Here is a 19,220-nt window from a genome sequence, read left to right as displayed (position 1 = left end):
GAAAGCAGAAATGTGGCAGTATATATACGTCTCAAGTACAGCTTTATTAAAATAATGTATAATACAATTTGGAATGAACACCACATTCTGGCAATATATGTAAATCTATTTCATGTACAGTACCACATTTACCCTTCTGCATCCCGCAGACTATCTGCAATATTTGACACTATCAGAGGGCACTATGATTTACTACTTTGCTTGAATGAATACTGATTAATGTTCACTGAGGAGTTATATAAAATAAATATTCGGGTTTATGCTTTAAGAATATGCCAATGTTTTACTTGGCTTTGTTAAATCTTCAGTCAAACCTGCTGAATGATTTCCTGTACTCAGAGCAAATCTGGAGTCCATTCAGCCCATTGTGATTTTGTCACCTCTTTCAAAAGGCTATGCAATTAGTGCCATTTCCCTGCGCTTTCCCCAGACCTTTACAAATGTTTCCTCCTCAAGTATTTATCCCATTTCCTTTTAAAAGTTACTACTGGAGTTGTTTCCACCACACTTTCAGACAGTGCATTCCAGATCATAATTCCCTGAGTAAACAAATACTTTTTCTCCCTCATCTTCACATTCCTGTAATCTAAAATTCCAATAAATACATTCAGGCATCTGTGTTTCAGAGGGAAATAAAAAGAAATTAAGCTAAATCCATGCAACATTTAATTATTCAGTGTTATAAATTTGATGTGAGAGAAAATATTTTCATAGTGCATATGTTAAAATTTGTCCAATTCATTTGTCCAACTGAATATTTTCTTTAATGTGGGTGGTAAAAGAGGAGGAAATGTAAAATCGCTAAAATTCTCTCTGGTTGCATTGAACAATTATATTTTGGACACATTTATCTCCTGTTTCACTGGGAGATGCACAGCAAGATGCGCATGCCCATAATTATATGCACACACAGAGTTCCCAATGAAATAAAAATCAGCATATAAACATCAGTTGAATGTCTTCAGCCATTGTTATATGTATACATCTGAACCACACTAGTTGGATACATGGAATTACAGTTGTAGATGTTAGAATCATACCTTTCCGAGGTGTCGGCCCAGATTATGGTGTCAAGTGTGATGGCATTCTCCATTGATCATGAAGCAAACTGCCCACTAAAATGTGATTTCCATGGTTTAGATTTCACAGTTACGAACATTAGTTTCATTTGCATGGGAATACCACCAAATGAAAGTCCCCCTCCAAGTCACATGCCATCCTGACTGGAAACTATATCACTGTTCCCTCACTGTCGCAGGCCAAAATCCCTTGCTAACATCACCCGGGGTGTGCCTACACCACAAGTACTGCAGCTGTTCCAGAAAGCAGCACACCTCAGCTCATGGGCAATTGGGGGTGGGTAGTAAATGCTGGGAAGGAGGTCTTGCATTGCAGTGGGTAGCTTTCCTGCTTCTGAGCCACAAGCTCTGGGTTCCAGTCCCACCCCAGGACTTGATGGCCAAGAAAGGTACGTTCATAACATGGCCAAACAGGTTGAGTGTCAACCTGCAAATCCTGCCAACACGCCAATGGCTTGCAGTAAGAGTGTGAGAGATCCCTGGTCGGCCACACTTGATGTGGAGTGGCAACCCTCAAACTAAAAGCCCCTGGCAGCAAACTAGTGGCCTGTTCCGGGAATTACTAGCTACGGACACAGACAAAATTCTACCTTAGTACACCATTAGGTGTGAGAAGAGAATAAAAGAATAAATGCTAGACTTGACAGTGATGCTCATGTCCCATGAATAAATGAAAGCAATTCAGGCATTGACTCCAGGGAATCTCTGCTGCCCAGCAAAAGTGATGTTAGCAAGTAGGCTAAGCAGCCACTCACCGTGAAGAATTCTCTGAGCCACCAGAATTCTCCCAGCCACCAAAACAATGTACTGATTACTTTAAATTTTTAATTCTTTACAGATGACAAAATATCATTGCGACTTAAGCATATGATTTAGGTAGAATCTGAAACATTTTTTATTCATTCATAAGATGTGGTTGTTCCTGGTTAGGCCAGGATTTATTGCCGTTCTCTAACTTCTTGAACCGCTGCAGTCCATGTATTGCAGGAACACCCACAATGCTGTTTGGAAGGGATCATCATAAATAAACTTTACTTTTTTTCAAAACTGCATGGATTTTTAAGACCATAGTGGAGAAATTTGAATTCTACAAGTGTAAAATTATTTTTCAGTGTCAGCGAAGTTGTTCAGCAGTAATTATGACTTAGGACGCTACCAAAAACCTAATTATGCCTTATTCAACAAAGCTTAACTTTTACAAAGGTTTTTAGAGTGAGACTAATAACATAAATAGTGAAAGTTTGCATCAAATCAATTACATCTGGATGATTTTCATCTGCAAAGACCTCAACAGAGCACTCGGGGGAGGAGTGGAGTATGACTGACAACAACTTCTGGACTTCTGCATTTAACCGCAAATGGGCAGACACCAGAAATTGTTACCAGTTTCAACAGTAAAGATGATGAACAATTTCCCCATCATTATAATTCTCAGTCATAGAAACCTTTTCATTAAAGAATGCAGAAATCCAATACAAATGTGTATATACATCCATTCAAGTGACGAGCAAATCACTTAAGAATCGTTTTCCAGAATAGGAGACAGCTGATTGCAATTCTGATCCCCTGGGCGCTGAGAAGAACCTTCCTTTTCAGGATGAGATGCAACATCCACAGGCAAAAGAAATGTTACAGACTTCATTTTAAATCTGTTGAGAGAATTGGAGGAAATATATTCACTGCAAAACATAATCTAAACATTACATAGAATATTTAATCACCTGTCATTTCTTTATGTTGCAATGGTACTAAATTGTTTGAAGTTGTCATCGAACCATTTTACGCATATATTTAACTGATCAAAACTAGAATTATAGCAATTCAAAGTGAAATACGTCTTTGATTGGTTGAATCTAGAATGAACTTGCAATCATATAAAATATACGTTTTACACAAGGATACAAGGGTGTGTGTTTAAATCCCAATGGTACAACATATTCGATTTCTGTTCTAACATTTGACATTTGGGGAGGCACGGTAGCACAGTGGTTAGCATGGTTGCTTCACAGCTCCAGGTCCCAGGTTCGATTCCCGGCTTGGGTCACTGTCTGTGCAGAGTCTGCACCTTCTCCCCGTGTCTGCGTGGGTTTCCTCCAGGTGCTCCGGTTTCCTCCCACAGTCCAAAGATGTGCAGGTTAGGTGGATTGGTCATGTCAAATTGCCTTTAGGTTAGGTGGGGTTACGGGGATGAGTGGTGGAGGTGTGGGCTTAAATAGGGTGCTCTTTCCAAGAGCCGGTGCAGACTCGATGGGCCGAATGGTCTCCTTCTGCACTGTAAATTCTATGATTCTATGATTTCACTGATATAATTTAATATTTTTAATGATTTGGATGAGGGAATCAAAAGTAATATTTCCACTTCAGCTGGAGAAACAGAACGGAGGAGTATTATTTAAATGGTGATAGATTGGGAAATATTGATGTACAAAGGCAACTGGGTTTCCAAGTACAACAGGCACTGAAAGCAAGAGTGCAGGTACAGCAAACAGTTAGGAAGGCCAATGATATGTTGGCTTTTAAAGAATGTCTCACTGCAGCTGTACAGGGCCTTGGTGAGACTATAACTAGTGTCTTGAGTGCAGTTTTGGTCTCCTTATCCAAGAAAGGATATACTTGCCAAAGAGGGAGTGCAGTGAAGGTTCACCAGACTGATTGCTGGGATGGTAGGATTGACATATGAAGAGGGATTGGGTCGACTGGGCCTGTACTCACTGGAATTTAGAAGAATGAGGGAGGATCTAATTGAAACATACAAAATTCTGACAGGGCTGGACAGACTGGATGCAGGGATGATGTTTCTTCTGGCTGGGGGGGGGGGGGGCGGTCTGGAACAGTGGACCACAGTCTCAGGATATTAGGTAGGCCATTTAGGACTGAGTTGAGGAGAAACTTCTTCATTCAGAGGGTGGTGAACCTGTGGAATTCTCTACCGTAGAAGGCTGTGAGCGTCAATGAATATATTCAAGAAAGAAATGGATAGATTTCTAGACTCAAGGCATCATGAGGTATGGGTTGAGTGCGGGAGTATGGTGTTAAGATAGGACATCAGCCATGATCATATTGAATGGTGGAGCAGGCTTGAAGGGACGAATGGCCTACTCCTGCGCTTATATTCTATGTTTCTATGTTTCTAATACTAGATACCATTTTCCCTCTGTTACAGGAATTAAATTATAATTGCCACTAAACAATGATCTTTTGAATTCAGAAAATGCTGCAAGCACAGTGCAGGTCAGTCTGCGTTGTTAGAAAGAGAAAACCATTTTGGCATAACCAGCTCTGTACCTGCAGCATTTTTGTTTTTGCTCAGATTCCAGCACACTCTCATTTTTGGAATAGTTAGGGATTTAATATTGAATGCAACGATCCTCTGTTCTACATAATTATTCAATTCAAATGTCCAGTTTTACTTTACTTAAGATATACAAGCATAAATTTGTATTGTTTTTAACCTTTTATCAGAATATTTAAATTTAATTAAGTGCATTCTAACCTAAGATAACAAAAACATTCACTAACATCATAACTTAGAAATATCTTACCTCATCTATTTTTCTAGGGCTGATGGCGAATCAGTCAATGATTTATTTATGGAATCACTTTATATTTAATCACTTCCATGTGCTCAATCTGAATTTCAAATTTATTAATGATACTTAGTTTTGATTGAACTGCCATTTCTAGACAGTCAGCTGAAATGTACAGTTTAATCTCAAGAGGCTTACTTGCACTTATGAACATATTCTTTCAAGTTTGTCCTTTGAGGATAGTTCTCTTCAGAGGTCTTAGTGTCTGGCAATTGCGCAAGAATTCCTTGGCTTTTAGCGAGTTTCATTATTGTGCAAGGTTGAGTTGGTGCTGTTGATCTTGGCTCCTCTTGCTCACTCTTTCGATAGGTTGGGGTTTGATCAAGAGATTTCTGATGTTTATTACCCACAGTGAAGGCATGTAACGATGATATGGAGTAGCGTCTAACGGTCATTGCATTATCTGTAAATTGATTTGTGTGTTATATTTTGCATCACAATGCATGTATCAGCCAGAAGAAAACACATCTGGTTGAAATCAAAATATACAGAATGTTGCTGCCACTCCAGTTCTGTTTAGAACTTGGATTATACTCAGTGCGATCGTCGACAAGGATAACAAACATTTTTCAGATTAATTACCTGAAACATTATATACTTCAGTGGTACAGCCCTTAACATCAACCACATCATTTTGAATGAGCAGGACCCAATTGTCATCTTGGGCTCAATTTTGCAGTGAGCCATAGAAGGCTGTCTATCACTGCTGACTTTAGAGACAGCTGCCATGAAGATATCATCACCTCTGTGGCGTGGATAATTCCCCTTCCCCGTGGCAGTTTAAATTTGGCACCAAAGTCTCTCAGATCTCCAGGGCCAGAATTTTACATATAAAGTCCAAGCATATGCTTGACCTGAAAGCACGAGAAGAGGATGGTTCCATGACTCAGCATCACCGTGCCCTTGTGCGTTATTTCAGTCAGTGGGCACATACCCGAGTCAGAAGTGTACCCGCCAACAATCAAGAAGGCAATTTAAATTAAGTAAAAGCCAATTGTCCAGGTTTTAACATTGCCCGTCTGCCTTTCCGGTCGATGTGCCAATTATTTAAGCTGCAATCTCGATCCAGGGTGGGATGAAAGGTCTGGGTTCAAATAAAATGAACTGATACGCCTTTGGACTAAGTTCTGAGTATGATTGAGCTGTCTAGACACTGGTGACATAATTTTAAGCTCAATATTTATTTTTCACAGGTCAGTAACTCACTGAGACAGCTCCGCAGAAGCTGTCCTCCTGAGGGAGCACATCAGCGATGTCACCCTTCCTTTTCTCAGTACCCCCCTCCCCAGTCTTTCACAGTGCATGTTTCATGTGAGTTTGTCATTAATTGGCCATGCAGCGTAAAACTGCGCTTCGGGGTTGACTGTGGCGAGGAACATGTTTCCTGTCCGCTTCCAGACCCACTGAGGGCACAGGCCCAACAAAAAAATCAGGTGCAGGTGTCCAGCAGCAGTGATGTCAGCATCAGGTTAAACAGCCAATCACATTGAAGTACCCACACAGTCAGCAAACCGGAATCGTAAAAGCATCATCCTTTCCCTTTCATTTAAATTTACTGACAAAATGAATAACCACAAATTTTACAAATATATTCTAAACAGGAGGTCAAATTGTTATTATAATAGCGTATACTCCACAATAAAAAGTAACTTTTCAGGGTCAATGGACGGGAGGGGGGTGGGGTGCAGATCTTCCAACAGAAGTAGCAGTCAAACATTGTGAATCCACACCCAGAGGAAGTCCCTACATGCGGACCTTCAAAGTTTCCAGGAGCAGAGATCCGGTACCCGGTATCCTGCCTGGGTTCCCCCGTCAACTGTCCCTGCGGTTGTAGACTTGGGTGTGGTGTGCAGGCATTTACCCCATGCCTAAGACTTCCAGTCACAGGCGTAGGACCTTGGTGGGAAGTGATTTATAGTGCAAGCTGTACCCGGAGGTATCTCCTTATCCTTTTCCCTTGGTTTCTGTGGCTATGGCTCACCTTTTATTCCCCCACCCTACAGTATAAATATCTCCCACTTTCTATGTGTTTTAGCTTTGACAAAGGGTCACCTTGACTCAAAACATTAGCTCTTTTCTCTCCCTATCTATAGATGCTGCCAGATCTGCTGAGATTTTTCAGCATTTTCTCTTTTGATCTCCTTATACATATTTTTTAAAAAGCAAACTTGTTGAATAATCCCTACCAACCCCCCTATTCTACATTTGAAATGTGTGCTGACCTTGCCAGCAAGCTGGTGAAAGCAGAAGTGTAACTCAAAGATGAACTTGTCTCGAAGCTAATGTCAGTGCCATTACATGAAGAAATTTCCAAGATGGCGCCGGAGCGAGGAGACTTCTTGCGAGCTGTGCCCAGCATACCCACTAATTCTATCTTTTACTCTCGTTCTACGCTTCTTAAACTTAATGTTAACTCTTTTTCACATTACATTCTGCAACCTCTTTCCTTCCCGATGTACGGTATGCATTGTTTGTACAGAATACAAGAAACAATACTTTTCATTGTTTACTAATACATGTGACAATAATAAATCAAATCAAAATACAGTGCTGGGATAGATAGGGAGCAGCTGGACATTAAAAATGACTGCCATCAGTGGCGAATGCTGATATTATGTGTGGACCTTCTGCATTTTTGCAGTTCACTTGCATTATTTACCTCTGCCTTCTCCTTCCAGCTCGGGGGCGGAGATATTCCTCCGCAAATTGGCGTGCGTTAACACCTCATCGGTTTTCAGCTGCTGTTGGAGAGCGGAAATGGTCGCCTTTTCCAATATCTCTGCTCTTCTCCCAGACTGACTTAATTTCACCCTCAGGGCCTTGTTTTCTGACTCCAGTTTCTTCATGTCAGAACGCATTTCTCCGATGATCTGCATGAGGCGCTTGTTGCTGTCCATAGTGCTGAGATAGCGAACCGCACGCCACACACACTCTGGCTTTCCGCGGCTGCTCCAGGGGTTTGTTCACGTTACAGACAGAAACATGTTTCAATGTTCAACCCTCGCCCGTCCTTTGAATGGATCGGGCACCACAAACGGGAAGGTCGCATTTATCACTCAATGATCAATAGGTTCAGATGACTAGACGACACAAGACCAGTTAAATAATTTATTTGTGAGTTCAGATGGTTTCAATTTTCGGTCTAACATTGGTTTGTAAGTTTAACCAAACGACTTGTGTAAAACGATACTCACTATTGTTGATCCAATTTGATTTGGTTTGTAAGTTTAACCAAACGACTTGTGTAAAACGATATTCACCATTGTTGATTCAATTTGATTATTTAAGCATTCTAACAACTTAATGCATAATTTGACGATACAGTATTCGTAAAATCGCCCTTGACATTAAAAACATGCATACATTATATATATATATATACCCCGTCTAAATTTTCATTTGGTTCCACATGGTTCTGTCGATTTCACGTCTTGTAACACACGTACACATAAATCCCGCGGGGGCAATGGACCATAACCTCACAACAAAGTGTTCTTTTTTCCCACCTTCAAGTTCTCAATTATTCATGCCTCTTGTGCTCATGGGATCCAGTGAGTTGCTCTCGGATTTGCTGGTGTACGCAACAGCAGCGCACTCGGTAGAAAATATTTTGACTCTCGTCGTTCTGTTGGTAATCTTCATACTATTTCTAGTACTGCCGCTGCCGTTTCTACCTGACCTGATTCTGCTCCTTTTACTCAGGCACGAGACAAAAAGAAAACAAACACAAAAACGAGTGCTGCGTAAATTTGAGATGCCAAGCTGGCGTTGTTTAATATTGCATGCTGCTGTCTGTTTGCAGTGCAGGCGTCAGTAACGATGATTCGTGTTTCATGCCTTGTCCAGACATGGTGCTTAACGTTTCCTGCAGAATATATTGCGCTAGCAGCAAAGTGGATCCGAAGCTCACTTTCTGTTTTTGTTGCTGGACGGCTGCAGACGTTCATTTCATTTGCGCTCCTTTAATTTTAAATGAAACCCAGCCATTCGGGTTTCAATGGAGACGATGCATCCTGCAAGAAGGAAAACATTGTAATACTTGCAGCTTTTTTTTACACCAACAATGAAAATGAGTGGCGGTGACATGCCAACTGAAATGAAGTAGAATAACCCAGTGTAAAGAAGAACATTCAATATCATATAATTTACAGTGCAGAAGGAGGTCATTCGAGCCATTAAGTCTGTACTGGCCCTTGGAAAGAGCACCCTACTTAAGCCCACCCCTCCACCCTATCTTCCACCCTATCCAGGTAACCCAGTAACCACACCCAACCTTTTTGGACACTAAGGGTAATTTAGCAGAGTCAATCCACCTAACCTGCACATCTTTGGACTGTTGGAGGAAACCGGAGCACCCGGAGGAAACCCACACAGACACTGGGAGAACGTGCAGACTCTGCACAGACAGTGACCCAAGCCAATCGAACCTGAGACCCTGGAGCTGTGAAGTAACTGTGCTAACCACTGTGCTACCATGCTGCCCAACTATGTATTACTTGTTGGGATAAATGATGGAATTGGCCACCCTGGGAGTGCTCCATTTAGGTCCCCGTACAAAATATTGATAGTTTAATTGTAGTATGGAGTATTTGTTTTGAAGCTCAGTCCTTCCCCAAATAATTGGTTAAGGGGCATGTGGAAATTATCATCTCATGTGATATCCACTAGAGCTATCATTCCTGCACATCAAAATGTTGCACCAGTGAGAATGTAGTCTTAACAAACATTTCATTTATTTTTAAAATAAAATCTTGACTCATTTTCTCAAGTTGTCAAAAGAATCCTTCCCCACCTTTCATACTGAGCATAGCTGCCACAAAACAAGGGACAGGTATTAAATCTGTATCAAGTAGGTTAACCACGATGAGTTACTGTGGTGTTCTACTGCAGATGGTACAAGAATCCAATCATAGAATTATAGAATTGTAAAATCCCTACAGTGCAGAAGGAGGCCAATCGGCCCATCAGGGCTACACCAACCCTCCAAAGGAGCACCCTGCCCAGGCCCACACCCCCTCCCTATCCCCGCAGCCCTGCAACTCCATCTAATATTTGGACACTAAAGAGCAATTTAGCATGGCCAATCCACCTAACCTGAACATCTTTGGGCAGTGGGAGGCAACTGGAGCACCTGAAGGAATCCCACACAGACACAGGGAGAACAGGCAAACTCCATACAGGCAATCTCCCATGGTCAGAATTGAACCTGGGTCCCTCATGCTGTGAGGTAGCAGTGCTAACCATTGTGTCATCGTGCTGCCCTGTATAACAACAGTAATGCCTCCAAGATTCAAATTAATGGAAGCGATATTAGATAACATGAAAATTATGGTGTCGTCACTGTCCAGCTTTCCACCACTGCAGTTCAACAGCAATTGGTGCTGTGGAAACTTGAAAAATGTGTTTAAAACATTAACCTTTTTGGAAAGATTGCACTTTGTATGCAGATTAGTAGAGTTTGCTTGATGCATTTAAGTGAACTTGTGCCGAGCTCCACTTAACCTAAGAGTGCACATGGCTCAGTCATGTTGGCTTGCAATATTCCAAAGCTGATACCAACATCCTAATAGCTGCAGTAAAACGGGTAAAATAATCTTTAAAAATAAATTAACTTGTAAAATCTGTCAACACACGATACTGTAACTAAAAGATGCACATATTGTGTATATGGTTGCCAGTTAGTGCTTTATTTTGTATCCTCTAGAACAGTGTTTTTCAAACTTTTTCCCAGGACCACTTTTACCAACCTGCGCACCTTCGTGACCCACGCTGGCCGAACTTCATGACTCACGTTGACTGACTTCTGCGACCCACGCAGGTCAACCTTCGAGACCCACCATTTTCACTTACCTTTAATGCGACAGATGAGCCTGCTTGGTCCTCACAACCTCACTTAATTTGTCATTCAATGTTACATTTCTGCTAAGGATTTCAGCTGATGATTTAAGTTCTCACTGCATTCTTTGAAAAAAATCAAGAGGTTTGTCCTTGAACTCGCCATGCTTAGTCTTCAAATGCCTTTGAAGTTTTGAGGGTTTTCAAATTTCATTTGCCTGCACTTCCCTGCATATAACACACATGGGCTTTGCAGCCTGATTTGCATTGGCACATTTAACAAAGCCGGACCTCAAGAAATCATTTTAAAGGGCAGAACGTGGCGCAGTGGGTTCGCCCTGCTGCCAGTTCGATCCCAGCTCTGGGTCACTGTCCGTGTAGTGTTTGCACAGTCTCCCCGTGTTTGCATGGGTTTTGCCCCCACATCCCAAAAGATGTGCAGGCTAGGTGGATTGGCCAAGCTAAATTGCCCCTTAATTGGAAAAAAAATGAATTGGGTACTCTAAATTTTTTTTTTTTAAAAAGAAATCATCTTAATACTGTTTTGTTCCAAATTTGTGTTTCTTATTAGTAAGCTGCTCACCAGAGGCCCTCAACCTCTCTATAGAGCTCATACTAACACTGCTTTGTCCTGAACAGCTCTCTCCAACAGATTCAGTTGTGAGATCCTGGCCTGTTTGTGTCTCTGGCCCTCTCTTCCTTATAACAAAATGATCCCTCTTCAGTTCTTCACAATCCTGTTGCCTGCTTGTGCACAGCTAGAAAATGTGCTGGGCCTGTGACCTGCTCTCTGCTCCCGGTTCTGGCAGGAAGACATTTAAACACTGGTCGTGGCCAGCATTCTCCTTTTATTTCAGGTTTTTATTCCCGTTTTATTAGGACTGACAAAAGTTACAACTTTAGAAGGAACCGAGATGGGACACAATGATTGCACCTCAGAAACTTGGTGCTTCTCTTTTGAAACTGTTAAAAAGAGTTAATTGTGCCAATGAGGGAATGAATAGCACAACGCTATAGGCATTAACGTGTCAACTGTATTCTTCAATCCCAGGTTTCTATGAAGATTCTAGCTTCATTATCTCAAATATACAGTTAGTGAAAGTCTAGGAATTTCTGACTTGATTTTGAGACTCTGCATCTGGACCAGTTTTCCAAATCCATCTCTGCCAGTGTCATAATCTGTCCTATATTTATCACGTACTTGACCACCAGAATTCCCTCACCCAAACTGTCCACCTTATTTGAAGCCAGTATCTCAATCTGTTCTGATGATTCGATCAGCATATTCCATTAATAAATCTCATGCACTCTTCAGCATCACTATGTGTGTAATGTTCCACAAAACATTAAAATGGGCAAAAACAGTTTTGTTTTTTTAAACTACCCTCCAGAATTCGCCTTGTAAACCTGGCAGCAGCTTTCTGCTCCAAAATCTATCAACGAGTCACCCAATGTCTGGTTGGAAAAATAGCTTTGCATCAGTTTATTTGTGCTTTATAAATCTCTGTGCCTACCATTTCTGAAGTCCACAATTTCCAGCCTGTGTATAGCATGGATATGATGTAATTGTTGATATCCCTTGCTCAATCGGAAATGCAGCCTCAATTTACCTCTTTCTTGTTGTCGCAAATGGCTTTAATGCCAATTTAAAGTTTTGGGTAGTTTTTTGCTGTCGGCTCATGCCCGGAAGGAACTGTTTGTACCAACCCATTTTATTTAATGTAATTTTTTTTTTTTTTTCATTTCCCCAGCCTGGATGCTCACCCCTCCTGGACACTCCACTCTGCACTCTAAACCATTTCCCCGTCCCCATTCCCCTCTTCTCTCACATAACACTTTGTTTCCCATCCCATCCCCTTCCCTTTCTTAACCGTGCTGTCATCACTCCCCCCCCCCCATTCCCTCACCCACTCCCCCTCTTTCTCCTCTCTCCCCCACCAATACCGCACCACTCTACCACCTCCCCTCTTCTCCCCTTCCCCCTCTGCTCACCCTCACCCATTCCTCCGCCCCAACCACCACTTCTGCAGAGCCCCATTCTCCCTTTCCCCCCTCACCACCTGCTCATCTACCCCTATCACCCGCTCATCTTTCCCCCTCACCACCCCCTCCTCCCCTCCCCCTCACCATCCCTCTCCCCCTGCCTCCTCACCCTCTCCTCTTCCACCTCCTCTCCCTCTCCTCTCCCCCTCCTCCCTCACCACCCCCCTCCTCTCCCCCACCCCTCCTCCCTCACCACCCCCTCCTCCCTCACCACCCCGCCTCTCCCCTGCCTCCTCCCCCACCCATCCTCTCCCCCCACCCACCCCACCTCTAACCCCCCACCCCTCTCATCCCCCCACCCCTCTCCTCCCCCACCCCTCCTCCTCTCCCCACACCCCCTCCTCCCCTCCTCCTCTCCCCCACCCCTCTCCTCCTCTCCCCCCCACCCCTCTCCTCCCCCACCCCTCTCCTCTCCCTCCCCACCCCTCTCCCTCCCCCACCCCTCCTCCCCCCCTACCCCTCTCCCCCCACCCCTCTCCTCCTCTCCCCCCACCCCTCTCCTCCTCCTCTCCCCCCTGTAATTTATTTTCTAACACTAGAGACCATTTCATCCCATCAGTCTGGATTCATTTCCAATCCACCTACCTCAGCTGATAAGACAGCGTTCAAATCCATATCACTACTCTCTCCCCAAGGGATATCTGAAACTTTGTTATGATCCCCTTGTTCCTTGACACTATGATATATTTGGAATAATGACATCTCTGGCCATGTACTAAAGGTAGTATTAATTTAAGTGGAAAATTCTCCTTCAGCCCAACAAATTTTAATTGCAAAACGATAACCATTTCAGAGAATTAAGTGCTGACGACGGAACTGAATCGGGTGAGTTTTATGGCCCCAAAAGCAGCGACGGTCCCGAAGTGATTCAGGACATCCTAATGGGCTAGCACAGGTGCATAATGGAACTAGTGCAATTTTGGTTTCACAATTCATTATGTGTGCCATTATTTTGGATGGAGCAAGAGGTGGAATGACAGCAGCAGCCTCAGAAGTAAGGAGAAATATCAGGTGGGTCTGTTAGAAGGTAACCAGTGAGGGAAGTGTCCAGGAAACGCCTTTATCAAATCCACAAGATCGGTAGACCGAGAGATATTTTCCTGACTATGGTTGAGGAGCACTACACCAGGAGACGGCGTGCTTCACTAGGCAGTCTACCACTGATCTATATAGCAACCTGCAGGCTCAAAGTCTTGCTTTACCAGTAGCTAATATATTTGGATTCACCTTTAAATCTTTTGGCCTCATAGAACATACAGTGCAGAAGGAGGCCATTCGGCCCATTGAGTCTGCACCGACCCACATTAAGCCTTCACTTCCACCCTATCCCCGTAACCCAATAACCCCTCCTAACCTTTTTTGGACACTAAGGGCAATTTAGCAAGGCAAATCCACCTAACCTCAGGCCCCTCCCAAGCTATTAGAGGTGACATCATCCAGACCACGCAGAATGCAAAGCACAGTTGCATCAAGCAGGCTACTAATGTCTTACTTCCCCAAAGCAATAAGTATATGACCTTTCCCACTGACCCCAACAACCAAAATGTGAGAAGTTGTGGAATTGTAGCAATGCCTGGCTTCCCTTGTGTAAGAGGGTTATAGCCACTGGTCAGAATTTTCCAATCTTCCCAGAGGCAACAGAGGACTGGAGAATTGCAAATGTTAATTCCTTTTTTAAAGAAGGTGTAAAGATAAGCCCAGCAACTACAGGTAGTAACTTCAGTGGTGGAAAAACTTCCAGAAGCAATAATTTGGGACAAAATTAAGTCATATGGACAAACACGGTTGATTGAAGAAAGGCAGTATGGATTCCTTGAGGGGAAAATTGTGTTTTAACTAACTTGCTCAGGTTATTGAAGAGGTAATAGAGAAGGTTGTTGAGGAAAATGCAGTTAATGTGCTGCACATGGACTTCCAATAGGGTTTTGCTACTGTGCCACATCATGGACTTGTGAGTATAGCTCTTGGAATAAAAAAAACAATAGCAACATGGATACAGGATTGGCTGAGTGACAGGAAACAGAGAATAGTGGATGCTTTTTGTGCTGGAAGAAGGTTTGTAGTGGTTTGTAGTGGAGTTCCTCAGCGGTCAATGTTTGCTTTTCCTGATATATATCAATGACATAGATCTTTGTGTACTGCGCACAATTTAAAAGTTTGCAGATAGTAGGAAACTTTAAAGCACTATAACCTGAGGAGGATAGTGTAGAACTTCAAAGTGCCATGAATAAGTTGATGGAATGGGCAGACAGGTAACAGATGGATGTTCAACATGGAGAAATCAGAACTAGTTCGGCCTCAACTAGAGTATTGTATCCAGTTTGGGACTCTGCACTTTGGGAAGGATGCGAAGAGAGAGTGTAGAAAAGATTCATGAGAATGGTTCCAGGGACGAGGAACTTCAGGTATGAAGGTGGATTGGAGAAGTTAGGACTGTTTTCTTTGGGGAAAAGAAGGCTGAGAGGAGATTTGATATTCAAAATCATGAGGGGTCTGGACAGGGTTGATGAGACAAAACTATGTTCCCACTATAAAAGGATCAAGAATGAAAGGGACAGATTTAAAGTAATTGATAAAAGAAACAAAAGCCGCCTTCATGCAGCAAATTATTAAGATGTGGAATGGTGACAATGTGGTGGAAGCAGGGTCAATCGAGGCAATCAAAAGAGAATTGGATTGTTATCTGAAAAGAAACAATGTGCAGGACTATGGGGAGAAGGCAGGAGACTGACACTAAGTGCATTGCTCAATCGGAGGGTTCTGCAGACACGATGGGCCGAATGGCCTCCACCTGTAATGGAAAAATTCTGTGGTTAATTGACTGCACACAGGTAATCGAGGCACCAGAAGAGCAGCACCAACATTCATCATCAATAGGAATAAATTTACAGCTGGTTTGTGATTTGAAAATGGGAGGCGATTTCTGGAACTCAGATCTTCAGCACCACGGTCAGGTTTTCTCAAGTTCCTTAATCAATATACTGAACCGTTTCTTAACAGTGTGCGGATTGAAGTAAATAGACTAGACACTGCCATCAATGATAGCGGAGACCTCATGAGGAGGCTGATTAAGATTATCCATTCAGCACTGTTGATTGAAGATGCCTACCTTTAGTACTTTGCATTGCTTCTTGGCCTGCCAGAAGCTGAATGATGGCCAGATCAACACTTACAGATTACATTATTTATTAACCTGTCTAACACTTAGTCAAAGTATCCCACAACTGCTCACGGGGTTTTATTTTGTAAATTAGAATTCTTCAAGGACCATCCAGGAATATAAAGCTATGGAAGCCTTGCCCCATTTTTATTTTTACACTGCTCACGCACGATGCACAACATTCACAGATGCTTTATTCTGCTGGTTTCCAGAATTTGTGTTCGTTCAATGATAATTGCTGAACTTGCCTCTTTTGTTACCATAGTAACAGGGTCCTCGAACACTATTGGTTAAACAAAGCCACAATAATTTACACTGCAGCGTGTAATTTCATTTGGAGGCAAAGTATTTGATGCCCCTATATTGTTTTTTGCACTTTCTAATACAAAAACATTTTTTCAAGCTTCAGACAATTTCTCTGCCCCTTTCCCCCTCAGCAGCACTCTGTTCTGTGGGTGTAAAATGCAGGAAAAAGAGAGAGTGATACAGATGGTGGGATCTCTGTACTTTTTAACATTGCTCCAGGGTTTTGGGGCTTTGCAGCCATTGGAGAAGTTCTCTGCTGATGGAAGGTCAAGATTGGATGGAACAATGTAAACATAGCGAAAGAGGGCATTCAAGGTCTCTCACTTCATTCTTCTTAGTCAATATCAGGAAACCACAGTGGAACATTGCTTAATCCCTGCCCAAAATCTAAAATCCAACCAGTAATCTTTGACTGACAATCCCATTGGCAGTTGAAAGTTCAAGAGCTGCAGGTAAATGGCCAGAGACACTTTCCATCCGACATCAGGGATAAACTGACTCAACTGTGTCACCCCAATCCATAAGCAAACTCTCCAGGCTTTAGGAGTAGTGCTGACCTGAAACTCTGCCACTGGTAAATCAGAATTTCATCAACAAGAATTTAGTCAATTACAGTCAGTAAATCATGTTTCCCTTTTAAAGAAGCTGCCAAATTCTCTCCATTACTCTGCTCTCTACAGTTCCCAATTGATAACTTTTATCTCAGTTAGTCAACCAACCATGATACTCAATAGATACAAATTTCATAGAATTTACAGTGCAGAAGGAGGCCATTCAGCCCATCAAGTCTGCACCGGCTCTTGGAAAGAGCACCCTACCCAAGGTCCACATCTCCACCCTATCCCCATAACCCAGTAACCCCACCCAATACTAAGGGCAATTTTGGACACTATGGGCAATTTAGTATGGCCAACCCACCTAACCCGCACATCTTTTGACTGTGGGAGGAAACTGTAGCACCCGGAGGAAACCCACGCACACACGGGGAGAATGTGCAGACTCCGCACAGACAGTGACCCAAGCCGGGAATCGAACCTGGGACCCACAGCTGTGAAGCAATTGTGCTATCCACAATGCTACAGTGCTGTATCAATTGGTTTATTGCCGCTAAAATGAGTGGCAGAATATCAAAGTATTGCCCATTGTGGGGCACTTGGACCGCACCAGAATTCGCACTGGCAGCCTCTTCTTAATTGCTGCATTGGCATCTTTGTAGCAACATCTACAGAGGAAGAGAATTATAAATGCCTGATTAGCTTGAGGGGCAGCTTTCTCACTCATCAACCAACTACATGAAAATCCTGAGATTGCTAATGACTCAAAACTAGTCACTGCACTGATTAAATAGTTCATTTGAAATAATGACATTATTTTAACACAGTTGTGTGGTAGTATGTATTGGGGGTCATGTGGGACTGGAAGCCCTAATGTCATTGGCTGACAGATCCCGGGTCCTGGTTGGCCATTGACCTCTAGCTCCGCCCTGAAGGCGGAGTATAAGAAGCCGGAGTCCTCCCCCACAGGCCAGTCTACTATTGAGCTGCGGGGGAACAGACACGCTTAATAAAGCCTCATCGACTTCACTCTATTCGTCTCACGGAGTCTTTGTGCGCTACAATTTATTAAGCGTGCCTAAAAAGGACTATGGCGCTCAGGATCATTCCGGAATGCCTGAGGATCAGCCCCCACGCAGTGAACGCGGCAGCAGCCTTCAAGCACTGGCAGACTTGCTTCGAGGCCTACCTCAGAACGGCCACCGGCCGGGTCACAGAAGACCAAAAACTACAGGTCCTGCACTCGAGGGTGAGCACGGAGATCTTCTCCCTCATCGAAGACTCGGAGGATTTCCAGACGGCGTTCGCAGCACTGAAAAGTCTCTATGTCCGCCCAGTTAACCAAATCTACGCTCGCTACCAGCTCGCGACGAGACGGCAAGGTCCCGGAGAATCGATGGATGAATTCTACGCCGCGCTGCTGATTTTGGGACGAGCCTGCAGCTGCCCTTCGGTGAACGCAAATGAACACACGGACATGTTAATGCGCAATGCTTTTGTGGCAGGTATGAATTCCTCCCAAATCCGCCAAAGACTTCTAGAAAGAGAGTCGCTAGGACTCTCAGAGGCCCGGGCCCTAGCAGCCTCCCTAGACGTGGCCGCGCGTAATACCCGCGCCTACGGCCCCGACCGCGCGGCAGCCCACTGGGCTCCATACGTTCCCGTCGCGACAAACCCACCCCCCCCCCCCCGGACACCCCACAGGCTTGCGCGGTGCAAACACCGAGTCGCACCGGGGGCGCCTGCTGTTATTTCTGCGGCCAGGCGAAACACCCCCGGCAGCGCTGCCCGGCCCGCGCAGCTATCTGCAAGAGCTGCGGGAAAAAGGGCCATTACGCGGTTGTGTGCCGGTCCCGCGAGGTCGCCGCTGTCCCGGGAGAACAGGGAGCTCTGCAAGCCGTTTACGCGCCCCAACCCCCCAGCACGCCATGTACGACCCGCAGGCGCAGCCGCTCTGGGTCCCGACCACCGCGGTCCCGGGAGAACAGGGAGCCCTGCACGCTGCTTACGCTCCCCAACCCCCCTCCCCGTACCCCATGTATGACCCGCCGGCGCTACCGCTTTGGGTCCCGGCCACCACTCTCCACGGAGAAGAGGGAGTTTTGCGCATCCCTAACGCCCCCCTAACCCCCACCCCGCGCCCCACGTATGACCCGCCGGCGCCACCAACTTGGGTCCCGACCACCGCTGTCCCCGGTGAGGGAGCTCCGCGCGGTCCTAGCGCTCCCCAGCCCCCTCAGCGCCCCATGTGCGACCCGCAGACGCCGCCATTTTGGGTCCCGGCCACCACGAGGGGAGGAAGGGCGCCGCCATCTTGGACCACCCCAGACCTGTACGACGCGTGGGGGCGGCCATTTTGTCCACCCCCGTCGCCATCTTGTGACCCACCAGCCACGTGCGATGTATGGGGGCGGCCATTTTGTCCATCCCCGACGCCATCTTGGACGGGAACAACGGACCCCACTCCACTACTACAACCACGTCTCGCTTCAATTACGCTCGATCAAGCTCGGCCCCGGACACTCCAGACGACGACGACAACGGTGCTAATAAACGGCCACGAGACGCCATGCCTAGTCGACTCCGGGAGCACGGAGAGCTTTATCCACCCCGACACGGTAAGACGCTGTTCCTTGACCACCTATCCCAGCGCACA

General features: G+C 44.6%; 1 protein-coding gene across 1 annotated transcript; it reads right to left on the bottom strand.

Moving 5' to 3' along the window:
• Positions 1 to 35: 35 nt before the first annotated feature.
• LOC140389890 (putative coiled-coil domain-containing protein 195) lies at positions 36 to 8,673 on the bottom strand. Its single transcript, XM_072474512.1, has 3 exons — positions 7,326 to 8,673; positions 4,805 to 5,069; positions 36 to 2,728 (listed from the first exon to the last, which is right to left on the bottom strand). The coding sequence occupies exons 1-3, from the start codon at positions 7,561 to 7,563 to the stop codon at positions 2,596 to 2,598; spliced, it is 636 nt and encodes a 211-aa protein (XP_072330613.1). The 5' UTR covers positions 7,564 to 8,673; the 3' UTR covers positions 36 to 2,595.
• Between the last annotated feature and the right edge of the window lie 10,547 nt (positions 8,674 to 19,220).

The sequence above is a fragment of the Scyliorhinus torazame genome, chromosome 14, assembly GCF_047496885.1.
Source record: "Scyliorhinus torazame isolate Kashiwa2021f chromosome 14, sScyTor2.1, whole genome shotgun sequence".
In the NCBI taxonomy this organism is placed as follows: Eukaryota; Metazoa; Chordata; class Chondrichthyes; order Carcharhiniformes; family Scyliorhinidae; genus Scyliorhinus; species Scyliorhinus torazame.
The sequence above is the reverse complement of the archived record's forward strand: the minus strand, read 5'-3'. Positions and strand labels throughout refer to the sequence as shown.

Excerpts from the sequence above, each read along its gene's own strand:
- LOC140389890 (XM_072474512.1), bottom strand. The coding sequence starts at position 7,563 with ATGGACAGCAACAAGCGCCTCATGCAGATCATCGGAGAAATGCGTTCT. Across the intron at positions 5,070-7,325 it reads GCTGGAAGGAGAAGGCAGAG|ATAATGCAATGACCGTTAGA; the intron begins GTAAATAATGCA and ends ATCAATTTACAG. Across the intron at positions 2,729-4,804 it reads GAATATGTTCATAAGTGCAA|ATTTAAAATGAAGTCTGTAA; the intron begins GTAAGCCTCTTG and ends TTCTCTCAACAG.